The 19,622-nt window shown below is 47.1% G+C and overlaps 1 protein-coding gene across 1 annotated transcript; it reads right to left on the bottom strand.

The window, feature by feature from the left end:
* Positions 1-4,811: 4,811 nt before the first annotated feature.
* Positions 4,812-18,420, bottom strand: TDRD5 (tudor domain containing 5; the record flags this gene model as incomplete). The annotated part of the gene is made up of 9 exons (XM_059854851.1): positions 4,812-5,560; positions 8,510-8,669; positions 9,523-9,723; positions 10,680-10,746; positions 11,756-11,962; positions 12,643-12,848; positions 15,714-15,844; positions 16,630-17,169; positions 18,129-18,420. Coding segments are annotated over 8 exons (1,800 nt in total), but the record flags the coding sequence as incomplete, so codon positions are not given.
* Between the last annotated feature and the right edge of the window lie 1,202 nt (positions 18,421-19,622).

Here is a 19,622-nt window from a genome sequence, read left to right as displayed (position 1 = left end):
CTCGTCTCACACTTCTTGCAACCCCTTCCTGTGTGTGGAAGTGCAGGGGAGAGCAGTGGGGGCAGCCACGGCCTCTAAAGCATCCCTGGCTCCCCGGCCCCTGATCGCTCCAGCGTAGCCCAGACTTGTCCTCATTTCAGGCTGGGCAAACAGCAGCCCAGCCCCAGAGGTAGTGAGATGATGCCAAACCTCCTAATGGAGCTTGACAGCAGTGGGATTAAAAGCACAAGTGAGATCACAACCCCTCTGCAATCAGCTTCTGCCCTGGAAGAGCTGAATCAGAAAAGAAACCTCCTGGCAGCAGGGAGGGGATGAGGAGCCCGCCCACGCAGGATGAGGGCAGCAGGGGCCACGGGGAACCTCATCCGTCCCAGGCCCTCTTCACCTGCCCTGCCAACTCATTGTCAGTAGGAAGGAGCCAATCTTCCCCTCCTGCAGCAGCACCAGGAAAGGGTTTCGCCAGCAGCAGTCCCAAGTGGTCCTAAACTTTGGGGGCAGAACAGCCCACCCCATCTGCCCCCCTTCTTGCTGCCTGTGAGGTCAAAGAATCCCACAGCATCCACAAGGAGCTCCCTCCTTTCTCCCTCTCCTTTGAATGCTGTGCTTGGAGTGGTGCCACTGTAACTGGAAACACCTGAGCAGCTAGGTCCAAGATGGAGAGAAGACAGGAGACCTCACCTGGATGCAAGGGGTGCTCAGGAGGACACCTACAGCCCTGTTTCTGTGGGACAGAGTGTGCACAGTTCCTTGCAGAGAGCACCAAAACCCAGAGCACAGCCCTGGTCCAACGAAAAGGCAGCACTGATCCATTTCCCACCGAGGGATGCTGCAGCAGAATTGCTGCCCCATGTTTCCTTCCCATTCCTTCCTGCCACAGGAATATCTTGGCACTTCCCCCAAAGCCACCCAGAGGGGTCTTTGCAGAGATGCAGTGGTGGCCAGCTTGCATGAGCCATCCCAGGGATGTCTTCCAAAAGGCCAGCAAGACACAAGCATTGTCCTCATCTCTGCTCATCCAAAACCCAGCAGCCAGAGGCTGCTCTCCTGCCTGGCAGTCATTTTATCCCAGCAAAATGCAAGGCAAAACCAGGGCTTTTTACTGCAAGAAAAAGGGAGCCACTCCAGGGACTGGTGGGAAGAGCTGATGGGTCTTGGCACAGCGCTTAGGCTGAAAAGCTCCAGCTCCAGACCTTATTTTGCAGTGACCTGTACCAGGATTTGGCTTTTCCCTTTTTCTTGCCAAATGGAAACAAAAGAAAGCCTTCCAGGTCAGAGGAAAGAAAAGCATTTACTCATGGGTCAAGTGAAACAATCTGATGCAGGGTTGAATACACTTTTATCCTCCCAAAACAGGGAAAAGATTCAATTTCCGTCTCAAAAACAAAACAAAACAAAACCTCTAAAAATAAAACCACAAACGTTTTTAGGGTCAGAAGCACTCAATTTTGGTTTTCAAGCCCAAATGATTTTCTTAGCTGAACCCAACGTTGCAAAGCATGGCTTGACTCAGAAGTGCAGAGGGGTGGGAAGGGATGGGCTGAGGCATCGATCTGGAAAATGCCACCCTCGGTGAGATGGCTCAGCCACAGCGACCACTGCAGGGCCAGCGCAGGACCACCCGTGTGCCCGGAGGGCAGCCTGGGAACCCCGAGCTCCGCTCCTGCCTGGCTGCAGCGCCGGGAGGGAGGGACGGAGGTGTTTGGCCACCTCTGCTGCACGTTGCTCACCCAAAGGGAGCTGTCACTTCCCATCCTCCTCGCCAGGCAAATCCTTCCTGACATCCCGTTTAAAACTCAAAGTACCCGATTACCACGGCAGCCAGGCAGCCGGGAGAAACTCTTCCATAAGCACCCCCCGAAAACAAAATCCCTGCCTGGAGCACTGCTCCTCACCCTTCCCAGACCCACCCACCCACCAGCGTCCTTCTTGAGGTGATCCAGGTGTGGCTCTGCTCTCACGTGCGTGGCCCCAGCCACAGGAACACCACGTTTCCAGCACCTGCTTCCCACTGGCCCAGCAGGGGAAGAGCCACCGGCCCCACAGCTCCCTCCACCTGCCAGGGCTGACCCCGGACCCTCCCGTCCCCGAGTCCATTAGCAAATCTCTGGAGCACACATCTTGCTGCTGTTTGGCTTAACCCCAGCTTTTAGGGAGAGCGGCAGAGCTACGTTGCCTTTCAATTTTTAATTTCCTCTAAACATCTTGGTCCTCTCCCCAGAGACTCTGAGTTGATCACCTCTGCTGGCAGCACAGCTATGGGGAAGGGGGAAACCAGGGGCAAAGGAGGGGAAAGCAGCTCCACCCCAAGCTCCTCTGGTGGAGCAGGACCCCTTTACATGCACACCCCAGGATGAGGGAGATCCACACCAGGCTCACCAGTGCCCCATGGAGATGTTCCACAAGGAGGAGGAAGGGGGATGACTCCAGATCCCTCCAGGAGGGACGTGACACCTGCAGGGACAGGGTTGTTGCAGAACAGAACCCTTTTTCTTCCATCAGACACCTCTGTGGGTCTGGCTTCCCCAAAAATTGACAAGAAGGTTTATCCCAGTGCCTGGCACAGCCACCCCTCCTTTCCAACCACCTGGCACTGGCTCACAGCAGTGCACAAGAGCAAGGATATGAATACAGCATCACTTTCCAGTCCCTGAGGTATCTTTGTTCTTTTTTCCACTGCCTTAGGCAACAAATGTACAAAGAGGGACCTGCTGGGCATGAGGAATGTGAGCTGAACTGCTCTGGGAAGGGAGGTGCCATCACACAGCTGGGAAGAGCAGCTCCAGGTGGGTATTCTGTCCCTCAGGTGCTGGGGGGGGGGGGGGGGGAGGTCCAGGCTCAGGATTAAGGTTCAGATCTTCACCTTTTATCTTGACTGAAAGCAAATGGAAAACTAACCAAGCACTAGCAGACAACATGTGAATGGCAAAGCCTCAAAGAAAAAAGAAATCCTGATCAGCATTAAAGAAAAGATACATGGAATAGCAGGAAGGCCCTATAGCCCACCTTCAACAGGTACCCAGGGTGAAAAAAGAGTGATGTGCCCAGAATATGCTCCCTCCATACTCAAACTGGCAGGTTTGGGAATTCCCAACTCACAGAGTTACTGTTTGACACTTGCTGGCTTTCTCCCACAAATTTGCTGCTACCTTTCTGCACACATGTAAGCTCCCAGTTTCCACACAGCACCTTCCAGACCCCATGGTATTTCTCCATTCTCAATTTCCTGAGACAGCAGTGGGACCCATCCCCAAAGCTTCCAGTTGCATGCCCAGGCAGCCTGGGGGCAGGGAGTGGGACAGAGGCAGCTCCTGTGGGGAATGAGGACCTGCCCACTGAGCAGGATGGTCTTCAGCTCCTCACCTCCCTCGCCCTCCCAGGCCCCCGGAGGAGTTTGAGGCTGCAGGGAACTGAGCTACTGAGCACTGGCGTCGGCTGCCACCTAGCAGTGAGCCAGCAGCAGCAGGGACACACTGACCGCTCTGCCAAGATCAGGCCCGTGCTGCAGCCCAGGTGATGCCTCAGGTTTTAGCTTTTATATTTTTCAGATTCTGTTCTTCTTTAGTGTGCAAGTCTAGGCTTCATATTAGGAAGTTTAGGCTGCATATGAGGGGATGGTGAGCTCTCTTCACAGAGCAGGGAGACAAAACAATTCCCTCTCTAGCTGGGGACCCAAGGACAAATGATCCAAATCCCAGGCCCAAGAGCACAAACAACGGTGGACTGAAGAGAGAAAAACAAGAAAGATGAGACTTCATGGGCCAAAGATCGGACAATTAACTCCAATATGCAAATGGACCAAAACTTATAAAAATGTCAGACCCTATGACCAGTGGTCCATTTTGGGTTGTACAGCCCAAGGTGGATCTATTGAGGCCTCTTAATAAATCCCTACTTTACTCTTTAACTCGGTCTAGTCTCTGTTCTAGGTCAGCCTGCACAAGGCTTCACAGGGAGGTGGCAGGTGGGGTCTGGGAGACATCCTACACCATTTGGAATTTTTGGAGGTGGCAGCCCACTCAGGGCCACAGTCCCCTGGTCACAAACCCCAGCCCTTTTCCATGAGAAACAAAACTCACCACCCCATTTTCCTGTTGTCAGTTTGCAGGAGGCACTTGGCACTGCCAGGGCAGCCCAAGCAAAAAGAGGATTTGAGGATCTTCTCAGGACATCCCACCATGGCCCCAGCTGTCACCTCCCTGAAATCAAAAGGAGGTTCTGCAGCAGAGGGTGAGCTCTCAGCAAGCTCAGTGACGAATAACAAATATGTACAGTGAGTGCCCCAACCCAAATATGGCAGCAGAGAAGTCAGGAAACCTCTGAAGCTCCCCACAGGGTTGGACAGCCCCTGCTCCTCAGAATTCTCCTTCCATCTCCTTTGTTAGCTTTCCCAGCAGCTGCTTTCTAACCAGCCACAGATTTTTGTTTTTTAGCTGTTTCACATCCCAAACCACCCTTAAATGCTGGGAAAAAAAAGGTGAAAGAATAATACAATGGTTTGGGTTGGAAGAGAGCTCTAAAGATCAATTAGTCCAATCCACAAACGTCTTATGCTGGGCTTTTATCCATTCCAGTATTACTGCTAGTATAATTCAGCTTTTCTTGGTTTGCAGAGGAAGATACCTCTGGCATGGTTGCAGGTGGGCACAAAATGGCCCTTGAAGCCCCTGAAAGGGTGAGGAACACTCCAGGTACCAGAAAAGCAGCTGGATGCCAGCATTCCTAACCAGGGCACTTGTGTTTTCACAGCTTTTCTCTGCATTAACACCCATTAGGATCACTTGCCACAGGCAAGGAGCTACACAAACACGGTCAAGCTTCAGGCTCTCTCTCACTGGATTCCTTACAGATTTTATTCCATATCTTTAAGATGAGATTCCTGACACTTTGTACACACAACATCCAAAAAAATCACAGCATCTTCTTGGGGAAGGAGGTTTCTTCAGCTCTCCTCACAGCAAGGAGTGTGTAGAGCAACCACTGTATTAAAAACCAAAATCACATCCCCACACAATGTCAAAACAGCTCATGCACTGAAGGAAGGAGGGATGGGCAGCCAATTTCCCTCTCTTAAACTTAAAGGATACATAACACAATGTGACACTTGGATGTTCTCCTGAACCATTATATTAAAGAGCAGTAACTCAGTACACCACTGGTACAACAAAAAACAAACTACTCTCCTGAAAGTAAAACTAACATTTATCACACCTGCTGGGCATACCTGAGATATCACACTCCAGGTTTTTTCAAGGGCTTAAACGTTTCTGAACAAAAAAACCCTGACAGCAGGGTCATACAGAGAGCCTGTGCTGCTCCAGACAGCCTTCCTTGGCAGCAGCTCCAGCTTGTCCCTTCCTATGACACCTTCCTTTTCAGGTTGGGCAGCCACTGAAGCAGGCATGGGAAGTGGCCAATCATGCAGCTGCCAACACTGCAGAGAGCAGGGCAGGAGGGACACACAGTTCCTGAGGTGGCCCTTGGTCACAGAGCCCAGAGCATGGCAGAGGCCAACCATGAGACTTCCTGACAAGATGTTGGTCTTCATGTTTCTTCATCATTTCTGCATAAAGGAACACAGAAAAGAAAGATCAAAGCTACACAAGCAAATCCAAGAGCTTCAGTGTAGACTGAAATCCTTTCTGCCTGGACCTCACCAGGTCATGGAAAGAAGACTTGCCACTGCAGACCTGTTTGATGAGTCTGACATGGTATAATGCAAGGATCCCTCTCCCTCTCCTCCTGCTGCTCCACCTCCACTTCCCCAGAGGTGGGATATCAGATGTGAATTCAGTAGGTTTTGTCTAGGGAACTCTAGAGACAAAGTACCAAGGCATAAACAGCCACTGCCTTTGGCAAGGCACTTAATCCACCTTGTAAACTGAGCAACTCTTGTATGGGTGTTGAAATTCTTAAATAATTCGGAAGATGGAATAAAAGCAACCACACAGGGAACTCACAGGGTTTACAAAATGCTATGGTTGAGAGACTGGGAGACTCAGTATGAAATGAACACTGGAGAGGAGAAACAAATATTTCTGCATGCAAGCAGCAGAAAGTCTAGAAAAGAGAACAAAACCCAACAATGAGAGAACTAACCCTCAATTCATTTTGCTCCCATTAAATAACTAGAAATCCATTTTGCTGCTCAAAGGTCAACCCAATACATTGCATCCAGCTGTTTATTATTGTGGCATCTCCAGCCCACAGAAACACCAACATTTCCATCTGTCCCAGCAGCACCAGCCTTAGGATACCCAAGAGGGGCAGCAAAACTCACAGCACAGTAACAGACTGCTCAACTTTCTGCCAGCCAATTTTGACTGATGAATCTGTTCATACTGTCAAGGGGGCACGGCATGAATGGTTCAACAATGGGCCCTCCTGGAAAAACTTTCTATCTGATCTGGGTCATCTTATCTCATTTCTGCAGGTTGCCTGGAGTAAATAAAGGAGGTGTAAAGGTCTTCCACTGACTTGACTAAGACAGCAGGCACTGAGGACTCTCCAGGAGAATGAGGTGTCTGCAAATGTATGTAAAAAAAAAAAAGAGAGGGTGCAATTAGTGCACACGCAGCTCATTAGCTGCCCTGATCTTAATTATCTCTCAAAATTTACAAAGAAGTGGAAGGTCAGCAAATGGGTAATTAAAAAACCAGAACAACAAGGCTACACAACAATAATCCCCAGTCCCCTGGCCAAAGGGCAGCTTTTCCTCCACAGCAAGCTGGAAGGAGCCATAGATTATTACAAGACACAAGGCACCCTATCTTAGCAAAGAATTAACAGCTGTCTCATCTCTCAGCAGCCCCACGCAGAACCAGTGACGGCAATGACAGAGGGAGTTTCTGCAAGGAGGCAGGAGCTGAGTCAGAGGAAGCCCCTCTGCATTTTTGCTTAAGAGTTCAAATTAAATTTACATTTCAGGGATGCTCACTCATGTCTCAGCCACAGATGAGAGCTGATCTTTGTATTTTTTAGTTCAGTATGGAGGAGAAAACTAGACAGACATGCAGCAATTCAACCACAGCTGTTCAAAGACTAGGTACTTGCTCTCTAGGCTGCTTCAGTTGTCAGAACACAAGGGGACTGTGAAGCACTCCTGCAGCAGCAAGGATGGCTGGGCAGCAGGAATTCAGTGCTGACAGGATGCCAAGACAGGCATCACTAGAGCCCAATTAGCTAACTACTCAGCTTGATACCAGCAACCCACTGAATACCTCTGCTTAACATGCAGGAAAAAATATGAGTGTTAGGACAAGGCTGTAAGATGATTTTTAGTTCTTCTTGCCACCCACACCATTCCCACTGAGGGACAGGATGCATTTACATTTCTCTAGTCTTCAAACCACCACCTGTGTCTGACATTTATGAATTTTGCTTTAGTCAGCTAGGCAAGGAACTCTCCAGATTACTGCACTAGAAACACAAACTCAAGATATGCAGTCTTAACCACACTACCTTCTTCCAAACATACACAATAACAGGATGGTTTGTGTCTTTCAGTTCATTTGATAAACTGACAGAGCAAGGACATTAATATTCAAGACACACAGCTTACACAGAGTTTCTCTAGCACAGAAACATAAGTTGGCTAGGAAAAAAAATAGAGAAAATGAGTACTTTACAAGTTACTAGCATTAGACTTGCTTTTACTCCTCTTTCAGAGCAGTGTCAGAAACAGCCCCAGAGCAGGCCCACTGCTGAACACCTCAACATTGGCTTGAAAGGTGTTTTGGTCCCTGTAGTAAAATGTCTCATGAAAATACTACAATTTAAATAGCAAAGAAAAGGGGAGAGATCACCTGTAGACAAGTGCTCCTGGTGTTTCTAATGGTACTACCCTAGACTGCACTCAGGACCTGGGGTTTTACTCCCTGCTTAAGCTCTCTGTTCAGCAGTTAATCAAACTGTTAAATAGCCAAGGGCTTCCCTTGGAACATGCTCTGAAACCCTAGGTGTAAAGCACACACATATGCTTTACATTCATCCTTAGAGTTATTTTTTAACAAACCTGTAGTTGTACAGAACCTTATCCCCAGCAACAACCAGGACTGCAAATCACTTCCTTTCAGGTCAGTTTAGGATGAGCAAGACCCTTTACTGCAAATATTCACCACTAGCACTTGTGGACTTTGCCTCCTTTTACAGACTACTACCCTGAATTATTACACATCCCTTGCCAAACCCCAGAGATCTAAGAGGAAAACACACACTTCCTGCCTCCCAGGGGTGCAAAACCATGGAAGTGCCAAGTCAAACTGATCACAAGAACCTGGCACTGCTCTGAGTTCTCAAACTGAAATCTGAAGTCAGAAAAGGAATCAGAGAACAGGCAGCTAGAAAGGTATTTATGGTCCACATAAATAATAGTTCTCATATTATGTTTCTACTTGCTTTTTATAAAAGCAGAAAACCAACTCCACAGAAAATTTCCATGGGACTAAAACAAGACACATCTGCTGAGCCCTGGAGCTGATTTCATGGAATGACAGCTGTGCCAAACTCTCACCTGGTCACAGCTCAGCCCCATTCAGCTTCAATGTTGCTGTTTCCCTGTCTGCATATCGAGATTCCTGCTGCAAGCGAAGGTCTGGCTCCACCACTTCAGCATTCCCCAGCTTTCCACTGGGCTGAACATATAAAGCTGAAGGATTCAGTTCCTCAAATTCCTAGAACAAATAAAAACCAAACCAGAACAGTAAAAAAACTTCACTTTGTTGCTACCACAAAGAATAAAAGGATGCAGCAAATCACTAACAGGTCAGCAAATGGGTGAAGGTGCACAACACCCAAGAATTAGCTCCAAATTCTTGCAGAAACGGCCTTATTAAGAAAATCAACTCCTCTTTTGCCAGCAGCAAAATTTCTCAGCAATACCCCTCTCCCCCAAAATCTGGTCTACACACGCAAAGATACCATGACAGGATCTAATCCTGCCAGAACATGCATTCTGCATCTGCTGAATAAAACATAGAAGCACTCCAGGCTGTAAAACTCAGCTTTCTGCTGACATATAAAATCATGGCAGTACCTTTTCAAGGGTTTGCACAATCCACACAGTTCTTACTGGAACTGGGCTGAGACATGCAAACAAGGCCACAGATAAGCCCAAAGCACAAATGATCTGGCTTATAACTGGTGTGACAATAGGCAATTACCATGATTATGCCATCCAGCACTGTATATTTCACTGGCAAAATATGACAGTTTGTAAACCAAAACCATTTCCATATCAACTTTTAATCCATTGCTAGAAGACAGGCTGAAAACAGTTTGTTCTGCTAAACAGAACATCTCTGCTGTACCATCAGACTCCACCTTAACCAAAAAGCAAGCTCTCCACATAGAGTTAGACACTCTGGGATTCAGTCACAAAATGAAAAGCTACAGGAAAGCAGGGAATAACAGTTTTGCTCTTCACAAAACCACTGGCTTCAAGGTAAGAATCTTCCCATTTACAGGCACCCAAGCAGGGATCCTTTCCTTCCCCTTCCTTTCAGCAGCACTCTCCTCCCTCCTGACCTGGGAAGGGATGTTCTCCCCACAGACATCAGCATATCCCATATCCCTCAGGACAGAGTGGAAGTAGACATCCTCCTTGGTGGATGTGTCACACAGGAAGAGGTACAGAACACCATCCACGTATTCATCCACAATTCCCACAAGCTCCTTGAAGCGACAGAGATGCTTGAACAGGAGAATTGCTGCACTGGACCACGTACCCTGAAGAGGAAACAATTTAAAATTACCACAAACAGACCAATATCCACCACCTGAGACTTTTCCTTGTGGTGGGCACTTGTCAAAAACCAACTGAGCTAGGCCAGGCCAGTGACAAATACAGCAAAGTCAGGCAGACAAGCTTCCCAGCATGAAACTAAACCAAACTACCCCAAAGTCTGCAATTCTCATTACACTGGGAATGCCCTTTCACCCTAAATACCATTTCCAAACACAGTTCCATGGCATTCACCAGTGATTTTATCCCAATTGCCTAAAATACAGTTGTTTGTTGGGTTTTCTTTTTTAATTCCTAGAATCACAAGACTTTACAAACATTAAAAGTATCAAAAGTTAGTAAGATACTGCTAAGCCACCACAAAGAAAACTATGATTAAGCCTCAAAACCCAGGGAAATAACTTTTTTTAAAGCAACATCCTTAAAAACACACAGGCAGCAACTCTGCTCACAGGCTTTCCTTCAGAGATTGTACTTCTCAGGCTTCTTGACCAAGAAGTTTCCCATCACAGAGAAACTTTCTTATGACCTCTGTAACTCTGGCTGTGCTAACTGCCATCTAACCAACTCACTTAAAGCTCTGTTACAGAATAAGTTTTTAAAACAGAGGGTTGGAGCTACCAAGGCTTCAGAAGGACCTTGGGGAACTACTGGCAGGGAGAGGAATAAGTTTACTGTGTTGCTTCACAGTAGCAATCTGTTTCTGCAGGAATATAAGCAAGAATGCTTTGATGACAAGGAAAGCACTGAAAGGGTGATTGCCTGTACAGCAGACACTCACCCAGCACACTCTGCTGAGCATAGCAGCACTAATTCTGCTGTAAATATCAACAGGACCTGACCTCATCCAAATGTTTGCCCTTGGCAGGAGAAAAAGACAACCTCTACTTGGTAACTCCTCTACATATGTCAATAAACAGAAGTGCATGTGGACACCTACCTCCACAGGTTTTACCCATGCCAAGGAACACGGGATGGCCTGAGCAGGCAGCTTCAAGTAGTGCCACCTAAAATACAAAGCAAAACCATTACAGCAAAAGCAGGGATCAATCAGCAGAAGAGCAGAACTTCTTCCTCTTATGGGTTTTACTACCAGTTTAGGAATGCAGAAGCATACATTGGATTGTGCACTCATGACTAAAACCCAACAGCAACTTCAGAAAACACTCCATACCCAGAGAATGGGCACAGCAAAACCAGCAATAACAACTGGTCCCTTATGCATTCCCTGGCTCAAGTACCTTCCCATCAAAACCCCTCGTGGAGACAACGTTACAGACAGAGAACCATGACTTTTGAACCAAAGAATGCCAACAGCCAGGCATGAGGAGAGGCAAATGAGGGGGAAGACACGAATATGGAAAATGGGCTGAACTGCAGAGAAAAAGGACCTCTGACATTGCTACCTGGGGGATGTGCCTACAGGAGAATGTGTATATCCATTCATGCAGCCCAAGAAGGAGCATTAGGGAGCTTGCCCTGAGATGACAGACAGACAACAAGACTGAAGAGTGAAGGCAGATACAGGAAAGGATTTAGCAGTGTACCCCAGGGGCCAGTGCTAGGTCCAGTATTGCTCAATGTCTTCATTATTGACCTGGGGGATGGGAGAGAGTCTACACTCAGTCTGCTGATGACACAAAACTGGCAGGAGTGCCCTAGAGGGTCAGGTTGCCATCCAGACAGATCTTGACAGGATAGAGAAATGAACAGACAGGAACCTCACAAAGTTCAACAAAGTCCTGCACTTGGGGAAGAACAACATCAAGCATCAGCACAGTGTAAACAAGCTGGAAAGTGTCATTTTTACCAGGAGAGTGACCAAGCACTGGAATGGCCCAGAGAGGTCATGGAACTGTCATTCTTGGAAACATTCAAAAACCATCTCAGCATGGTCCTAGGCAGCCTGTTCTAGACAGCCCTACTGCAGCAGGGAGCTTGGACAGGATGACCTCCAGAACCGTAATCCAACCTCAGCTGTTCTGCAATTCTGCTGCCCATGGATAATTCACTTACTTGAGGAATCTCAGCCAAGACTTCTGGACAATTTGGAGGTGTCCATAGTCTGCATAGAACACCTCCACCTCCTGGTCATTGATCACACGGTGGATGATCACACGGTACCACCACTTGGAGACCATGACACAGCAGAGCTGCCCAGGCCTCACTGCAGACTCAGGCATGATGTATTTATCAGAAGCAACTTTATGTGAGTAAACGTGTCTGTAAAAGATAACAGTGAGAAACCAGCCTTAGGAGGATGCAGGAGATGAACAAGGAGAAATATATGAAGCATCAAGAGAATCCTGACTTTTTAAAGTCCCCATGATATGAATTTTCAGGAGTTGTTTTAATAGACCCTTTACATCTCTGTTCTGCCACACTTTAAACTGAAATGGGAATCAAATTACAACCCCAAACTTTCAACATTTGAATGATACTCTTGGAGTCCAACAAAGTTAACTAATGGGGATTAATCAGAGGCTAAACACAATCATCCTAATCATTACTTTTTTACCATTACCTTGACATATCAGTATTTCTCATGAACCAGGATCTGCAGTACTGGCCCAGGTGCAGTGTTGGAGGTGGAAGTAAAAGCCTTAACTGAGCACATTAGCAACAGCTGCACAGACAAGATACAGGAACCCTCCAAGCTCCTCTCCATAACCCTTCCAGGCTTACAAAGTTCAGAACTGCTAGGACACAGACAAACCACAGGAACTGCTGGTGACCACACTTATTGCTTGTTAGTTAAAAGGGATGCACATTTTGAGTAGTGTTTCAGGACAGCACCAGCATCTCTGTACCAAGTCATGAAGCCAGCAGTGGCCATCACCAAGGGCTGGGTGCCCTGCTCCCTCAGCAAAAACACCCACTGCACTGCCACAGCATGCACCCACCTCATCTCAAACATCAGATCCTGCAGTTTATAGGATGCTTCTGTGCTGCAGACGTGGATGTAGAACTGGCTAGGAGAGACGACGAATTCCACAATGACTCCCACCAAGCACCTTCTCTTCAGAGGTGGCAAACTGCAAAGGCTTCTGTCCTGAACAGCATCTGGAGGGATTTCTGGAGTCCGTGTAAACTGCTCAAAACCTTGATGCTACAAGGGGATAACGGGGAGATAGCACTCAGATGTCTCATCCTGCACTGAGCACACATAATTGGTCTTTTCATTAATTTAAAAAATAGTTCTGCTTTCCTGAGGACTTGTGAATTACTGAGTATCAGAGAATCACAACAAATTGGGCAAACTTGGATGAAGACTTTCCCTGTGATAGAAACAATCATTTTCACACTCACTTTCTTTCTTCCCTCTAGTTTTAAGAGGGTGCAACAAAAATACCTTGCTCATATTCCTGCAAGGAACAAAGCAGAGGAATTGAAGTCAGGTCACATATTTAGACAAAAGTAGTGAATGACTATTGCCTAAAAAGCAAAATAAAATCAAACCCCAAACCCAACCCACCACTTTGCTGGATTTTACTGGAAAGGTATTATTTCTATATTCCATGACCATGAAAAAGTACATGATTGAACCAGCAAAACTATCTGAAAATGATTCTGAAGTGACAGAAGACATGAATGCATCCCACTTTCACAATAGAGCTACTTCCCAAAGACAAAAGCAGTCAAAATCTACAATTTCTGTTCTTTTCTCCCTTTAGACAAATTTGTACAAGTGAGCTGTTCCCACAACTTTCAATTTTTCATTATTCTAACTGCTGAAAACATTATTTCACTTGAAGTAGTATGGATGGGAGCCTTAATCCAACATCAGCTACTTTCTCTGCCTCAAGAGCTTTCTTTTGTGCCAGCAGACAGCACTTCTCCAATGATTAAGGTCAAAACCACTTCAATTCTACTTATTGTGAGCACAGTACAAACTATCACTGCAACATACATCAGGCAGGGTGTGGGCAATTCATATTCCAGCACACTCCCTGTTGCTTATTTCAACTGCAAACCATAGGGTTTTGCAATAGTGGCTCTCTTAATCACTTTGTAAAGGTGCAGATCATAGAATCATAGAATATTCTGAGTTAGAAGGCACCCACAAGGATCATCAAAGTCCAGCTCCTAGACCTGCAAAGGACCACCCCAAGAATCCCACCATGTGGCAGAGAGCATTGCCCAAATATTTCTTGAATTCTGGCAGGCTTGGTGCTGTGACCACTTCCCTGGTCTGTCCTTCTGCAGACAGAGTAAAGCCTAATGCCCTTCAATATTTTGGAGCTAGAAATTTTGACTAAAACATTTGAGTTAAACAGTGAGTTAACATTCTTGAGTCTAGGGGCAACTGAGGGAATGCTGGCCTGAGCAGCAGCATCACCTCTAAAAACCCTTTACAATTTCACAAATTTCCTCTGTGTAGTCCCTGTGAGTAGTGGCATTTCTAAGGGACAATTTTGCTCTGATAAAGCCCTTCAGGTCAGACTGTTAGGGGCACACATGAGCTTTATATGCTAGCTCACATACTGTTAGTGACAACAGACATTTCTTTGAAAGACATAGGGGATGTGCACTTGAAAAGAAGCTCACAAAATGCAACAAAGCTATAAAGAGATAAAGCAAGTGTACACAGTGTAAAATCAGGCTTTATAAGAGGTATGACTTGCAAGAGAGGCTGACTCCTTGCCCCAGGCTGGACTGGCAGCTGCAAAGAGGGGTGTGGGTGACACTTTCTGTCATGGCAGCAAGAAAAAGCTCCTGAGAGAAGCAGCTCTGTCTTTATCCTTCTTGGAACTGAGCAGATGGACTCAGCCCTTGTGCCCCATCTGACCCTGAAAACACTTCCAGGATACCCGGCAGCAGGGCAGGGATCAGGTTGCATCTTTCCCCTCTACCTTGCAGCATCCTGATGAACAAATATCCACTGTACACCCAAACAAACCCATTCTAAACTGCTTTCCTCCTCTTTAGAGCTTTTTAAAAACAAAACAGCACACCTGGTGTTTCATAACAAACAGGAGTTGTACAAACATCTTGCAAGTCTTGTCTTGCTAGGATCTTTAAAAGGGTTCCTTCTGCAATACCTAGGAACAAAAATCTGGGGCTACCTAGACCATATCCCCTCTTTCACTGCCTTCACACAATGAGACCTGTGGTTTGACCCAGGGAAATTCCCTGTGGACCTCATCACACCAAAGTAAAATCTCTTTAAAGGATCAGAACAGGCTGCCAAAAATCTCTCAAGTGCTACACAAAGTCCAATTCATAGCTCCAGGCTTCCCAGCTCATTAGAACACAAAACACCAAAGTCAGGAAGAACCCTTGGGATTCTTTCCCTGCCTCCAAGCTCCAATTGTACAGCAGGGTATAGCCACAAGACAATCTTGGCAGAGTAAACAACTCTAAGCAGGAGGATTTTCCTGAGAAAAAGAAGGCCTAAAGGTGCGCAAAATAAAAAAATAAAGGAGGGACAAATTCTGCCAAAAAGATTTAGCAGTTCAAAACCTCTGCACTGCTATTCTCCAGCCTCTTCTAAAACCACACAGCTAAACAAAACAAAATAATGATCATTTCCTACCAAAGAGCAGACTTGAGACTGCAGGAATCAAGGTCACTGAGGAACATTCCCCAGCTCTGTCAAACTGGTTGACACTGAAGCCCTGTCAACAGCAGCAGGGGAAATTTCACACAACTGGTCTCACAACAAAGTTATCAAAGTCCAGTTACAAGTAACTATAGCAAAAGGTATCACCACTCTTGTGAGTGAGCAATATAACTCCTAACTGGCCTGGGATGAGCTGCTGGACCTCAAGACCAAAAAAGGACTGACTGTGGATGGCACATAAAGCTATCAACCAGGTCACTATGAGTCTGCTTGCCTCCAGAGACATCTAAAACAGGTACAAAAATGTTTGGAGGCAGTGGTGCCTCAAAAAATGCAAACTCAACAGTAAAAAGAGTATCACCCCTTGAAACCGACATGAAAAATCTACATATCATTTCCCCAGCAACTTACCTGTTTGAGGTGATCACCCAAATCTACTGCTTGTGTTTGCACTGGCTCTGAATCCATCAGAGTTGCTGCCTGGTAGCAGCTCTTTGTCTCACAGGTGGGTTCCAAAGAAAGCATCTCAGCTGCACATGCTGCTGCAAAGACAATAATTTGGCTGTTATTCTTTGTTGGACTGCTACAGTGTTGCATATTAAGCAGAAAAGGAAAACATAAAAAAATGGAAGTCTGAAAGCATTAGTGTTGTTTTCCTCAATACTTGTAGCATTCACAGCCACATTAATGAGGATTCACTGTGTCAGTAAGTTAAAACAAATCAAGAATCACTTGCTTTCGTAAGCAAGCTAAAGGTTAAAATCCATTGCTAGAATAATGTTAAAATGTATTTTCCCTGGAAAAGCTGTGAATTTGGGAGGAACTGTATGTGATTATCCACCTTCTTCCAACAGGTTTTATGGGAATGATGAGGCTATCTGCAGTCTTGTCTCTTTTGTGGAACACTGTAGCCATGCCTTTCAGGCCAGTGCTAAATCGTCAGTCTCAAAAAGTGTATGGCAAAAGCTTTACCAGCCTGCAGAGCAGACATTGAGAAGATCCTTTCTCACCTATCACCTGGAACAACTAGAAATTCCAGTCCTACACACACATTCAGCAAGCCCATACTCTGAATGGGCTAATCAGCCCTCCTTTCACCTCACACCACAAAACACTGCCAAAAACCTTCCCGTTAAATTCTCTGCTACCAAGACAACTCCCTTGTGACAGCTGCTTCTGCAGCACTCAACAGCCCTTCTGTGCCAAAGCCCAGGAGAACCAGGACTTCTGCAGCAACTGGAAATGCAGCAACAGAAACTTGAAAGGCAGAAGTTTGGCCACAGAGCTTGGAAGAGCTATATGCTTTCAGTTAAACACACCACCTCACCTGGCAGCAGCTCTTCTTCCCGAGCCTCACCTTGAGGCATCTTTTCTTCCCGAGCCTCACCTTGAGGCTCCCCTTCCTCCTCAGCTTCACTTTGAGGCATCTCTTCTTCCTCAGCCTCAATTTGAGGCACCTCTTGCTGTTCTATCTTGCTTGCCAAGTACTTCCTCAGGACCAGCAAGGAACCTGCCTTTGTTTTCTCAACAGCAATGGAATCAGACATGCTCCTGAGGACTTCAAACACGGACAAAAATCCGTACTGCCTGTACTGGAACACCCGGCCAAAGCGTCTGAGGAAGGCCTTGTCCAAGTCTGCCAGCAGAAGTGGTGAGGAGCTCAGCAGGTCCTGCAGCTCAGCCTTCACCATTGCTGGCAGGACAGGGGTCCCAGCACTCAGAGTCTGGAAACTCTGTGGACTCTTATAGTTCTTAGTGGGAAAAGCAGAATTGGCCTTCGCAGCAGTTTTCTTTGATGCCTTGCGTGTCTTTACTTTCTGGCTGGCAACCAGCTTGGCAATCCCTTTGGTGGAGTCATCTGCAATGGCTGCAACAGAAAGAAATAAACAGACAACCAGAACAATGAACCATTAAAAGCTCTACACTGGCTAAACTCCTCTTCATTCCTTTCTTTCCTCTTCTCCACACCCCTTCCAGAAGCAGTTTTCTCCTTCAAAAGCAATCACACTAAACCATGGCTGATTTCCAGCAATCTCACCCTTTGCGAACTGGACTGAACTATTTTTAAAAGCCAGCAATCAGTTTGCACCCTCATCCCTAGAAATTCAGACCAGGCAGGAAGGCAGGTCAAATTTTTGGATGCAGGATCACAAACAAAAACCAAGCTGCTGAGAGTTTTGCTGGGAAAGCAGAATCACAGTAAACTCTCACTACAGAGCACCCCCTGCCCAAAGGTCTCCCTTGGAGAACAGCTCAGGTCTTTTCCAAGCTTCTAAACAACTTTCTCTTGTGTTACTGTAGCACTCAAAAAGCCCCCAACCATTTCACCCTTCCCAATCAACTCTTGGCAACTGCCATTTGTTGCCACAAGTGTTCCCCAAAGAAAAAGAAAATAAAAAGGTTCTTTGATACAGGCGAAGCTTCCTATGGAGTCAGGTACAGAAACCTTCACAGCTTCTCTGGAAAGGCCCCATCCCTGGTTTTGGATCCTGCTGTAGTTTGCATTTACAGGAAAAAGTGATACTTACTAGCTCTAGTGTACACCTAAGGAAATGCTATGTCAATTTCTAAACCCAGTGCAGAGCAAAAAAGTGTACAAAAATAACTAGAAGCATGGGTGACTTTTTCAGGAGGGAAGAGCACCAAAGTCTTAAACGACAGACCAAAATACAAGAAGAAATATCAAAGACAAAAAATTACCCAGAGTTGTATGAGAAACAGATTAACAGATATGTGACATACAGTTCTGCACATCTGAATATCTGAACATCACTCCAGTATGAGGCTCCAAACAACTCCTCCACCCATTTGGAAACAAAACCTCACCTTTGAGGATTAAAGCACCATTCTTAGAAGAACAGATTTGGACAACTTCAGGCATTTGTGTCACCAGCTCTAGGGTGGACTGGAAGCCCAGGTCGCGCAGAGGGAGAGGTTTGCAGACCATGGCCATGTACTGCTCCTCCAGCTGCTCTGGCGTCAGGCCCGCTTTGGCAGCGATCAGCATGGCCCTCACCTCCTTCTTCAGCACCTCCATAAGCTGCACCTGCTTCGACGCCTCTGTACTAAAGGGGAACACAAGCAAGCAGATGACAACTTGTACCACAGCTGCTCGTAATCACACGGAATTTTAGCTTTTTCCCACTTAGAGCCTGACTGCTGGCAGCAGGTTCACGAACAACCCCTGTATTCACCCGCCAGCACCCCTGGAGCTTAATGCACCCTTAAACCTCTGCGAGCACAGACACCCTGCACGTCCACACTGCTGCCCGAGGACACCCCACCCACCGCCGGCGCCAGTGCTCCTCGCAGAAAGCCCAGTGACACCCAAGGCGGGGGTTCGCCCCTCAGCCTCGCAGGGTCTCTGGGCCCACAGACATCCCCGCTCCCCTCAGCCCCCTGCCGGGACACCCCGTTCCCACACGCACGACGCCATGGCTCCGGCCTCCCCAAGCGCCTGCGCGCCGCCTTTCCCGCCTTTCAGGGCGCGAGGGCGGGGCGGGGCCGCTCCTCGCCCGCCTCACGCCGGCCCGGGCCGCCATTGCTGCGGCGCTGAGGGGGAGGGGTCTGCACCGCCCTCAGCGCTGAGGTGGGATGGGCTTTCCGCTGCCTCGGACCGGCCGAGGGATGCTGCTCCGGCCTTCTTAAAACAAACAAACAAGCAAGCAAGCAAGCAAACAAACAAAAACCCACAAAAACACAAAAACCAAAACAAGAAACGATTGGAGAAGATCTCGGAGATGATCGAGTTCGACCTGGCACCACGACTTCAGCCAGACCAGAGCACCGAGTGTTATGTCCAGTCTTTCCTTAGAGACCTTCAGGTGATGTCCCCACCTCCCTGGGCACCCTCTTACAATGTCTAACCACTCCTTGCCGTGAAGAAATTTCTTCCTAGTCCAACTCAAATCTCTCCTGGTGCAGCTGGAGACTGTTATGAACAAAAAAAGGGTTACCCATTTTTTTTCCAAAAGTTGTAGAATTACAAGTTTAACCAGTTCTGGCAGAGGAGTGCTTTTGTTAGCCGCTTGTTGTAATCACCTGTTAAGAATCGGGTCGTTAGCCATCTATGGTTGAGAATTCACTCTATTATATCAGCATCACCCTGCTTGTGGCCAGGTGGGAGGATGGCATCTCCCCAGATGGTAGAGGGGAGGGAACCAGGAGTTGATATGCAGATAAGTTTAGGGCCAAAATGCAATGGGGCAAGCCCCTATTCCAAACGCAATTAATAAACCCCTAAACCAGCGAGCCAATATGGAATTCAGAGATCAAAGTGGTCTCTAGACATCAGGGGTGAGGTGAGAAGCCAGCAGAGAC

Source organism: Haemorhous mexicanus, chromosome 9 (genome assembly GCF_027477595.1).
Source record: "Haemorhous mexicanus isolate bHaeMex1 chromosome 9, bHaeMex1.pri, whole genome shotgun sequence".
Taxonomy (NCBI): Eukaryota; Metazoa; Chordata; class Aves; order Passeriformes; family Fringillidae; genus Haemorhous; species Haemorhous mexicanus.
Note: the sequence above shows the minus strand (reverse complement) of the source record. Positions and strands in the feature narration are given on the sequence as shown.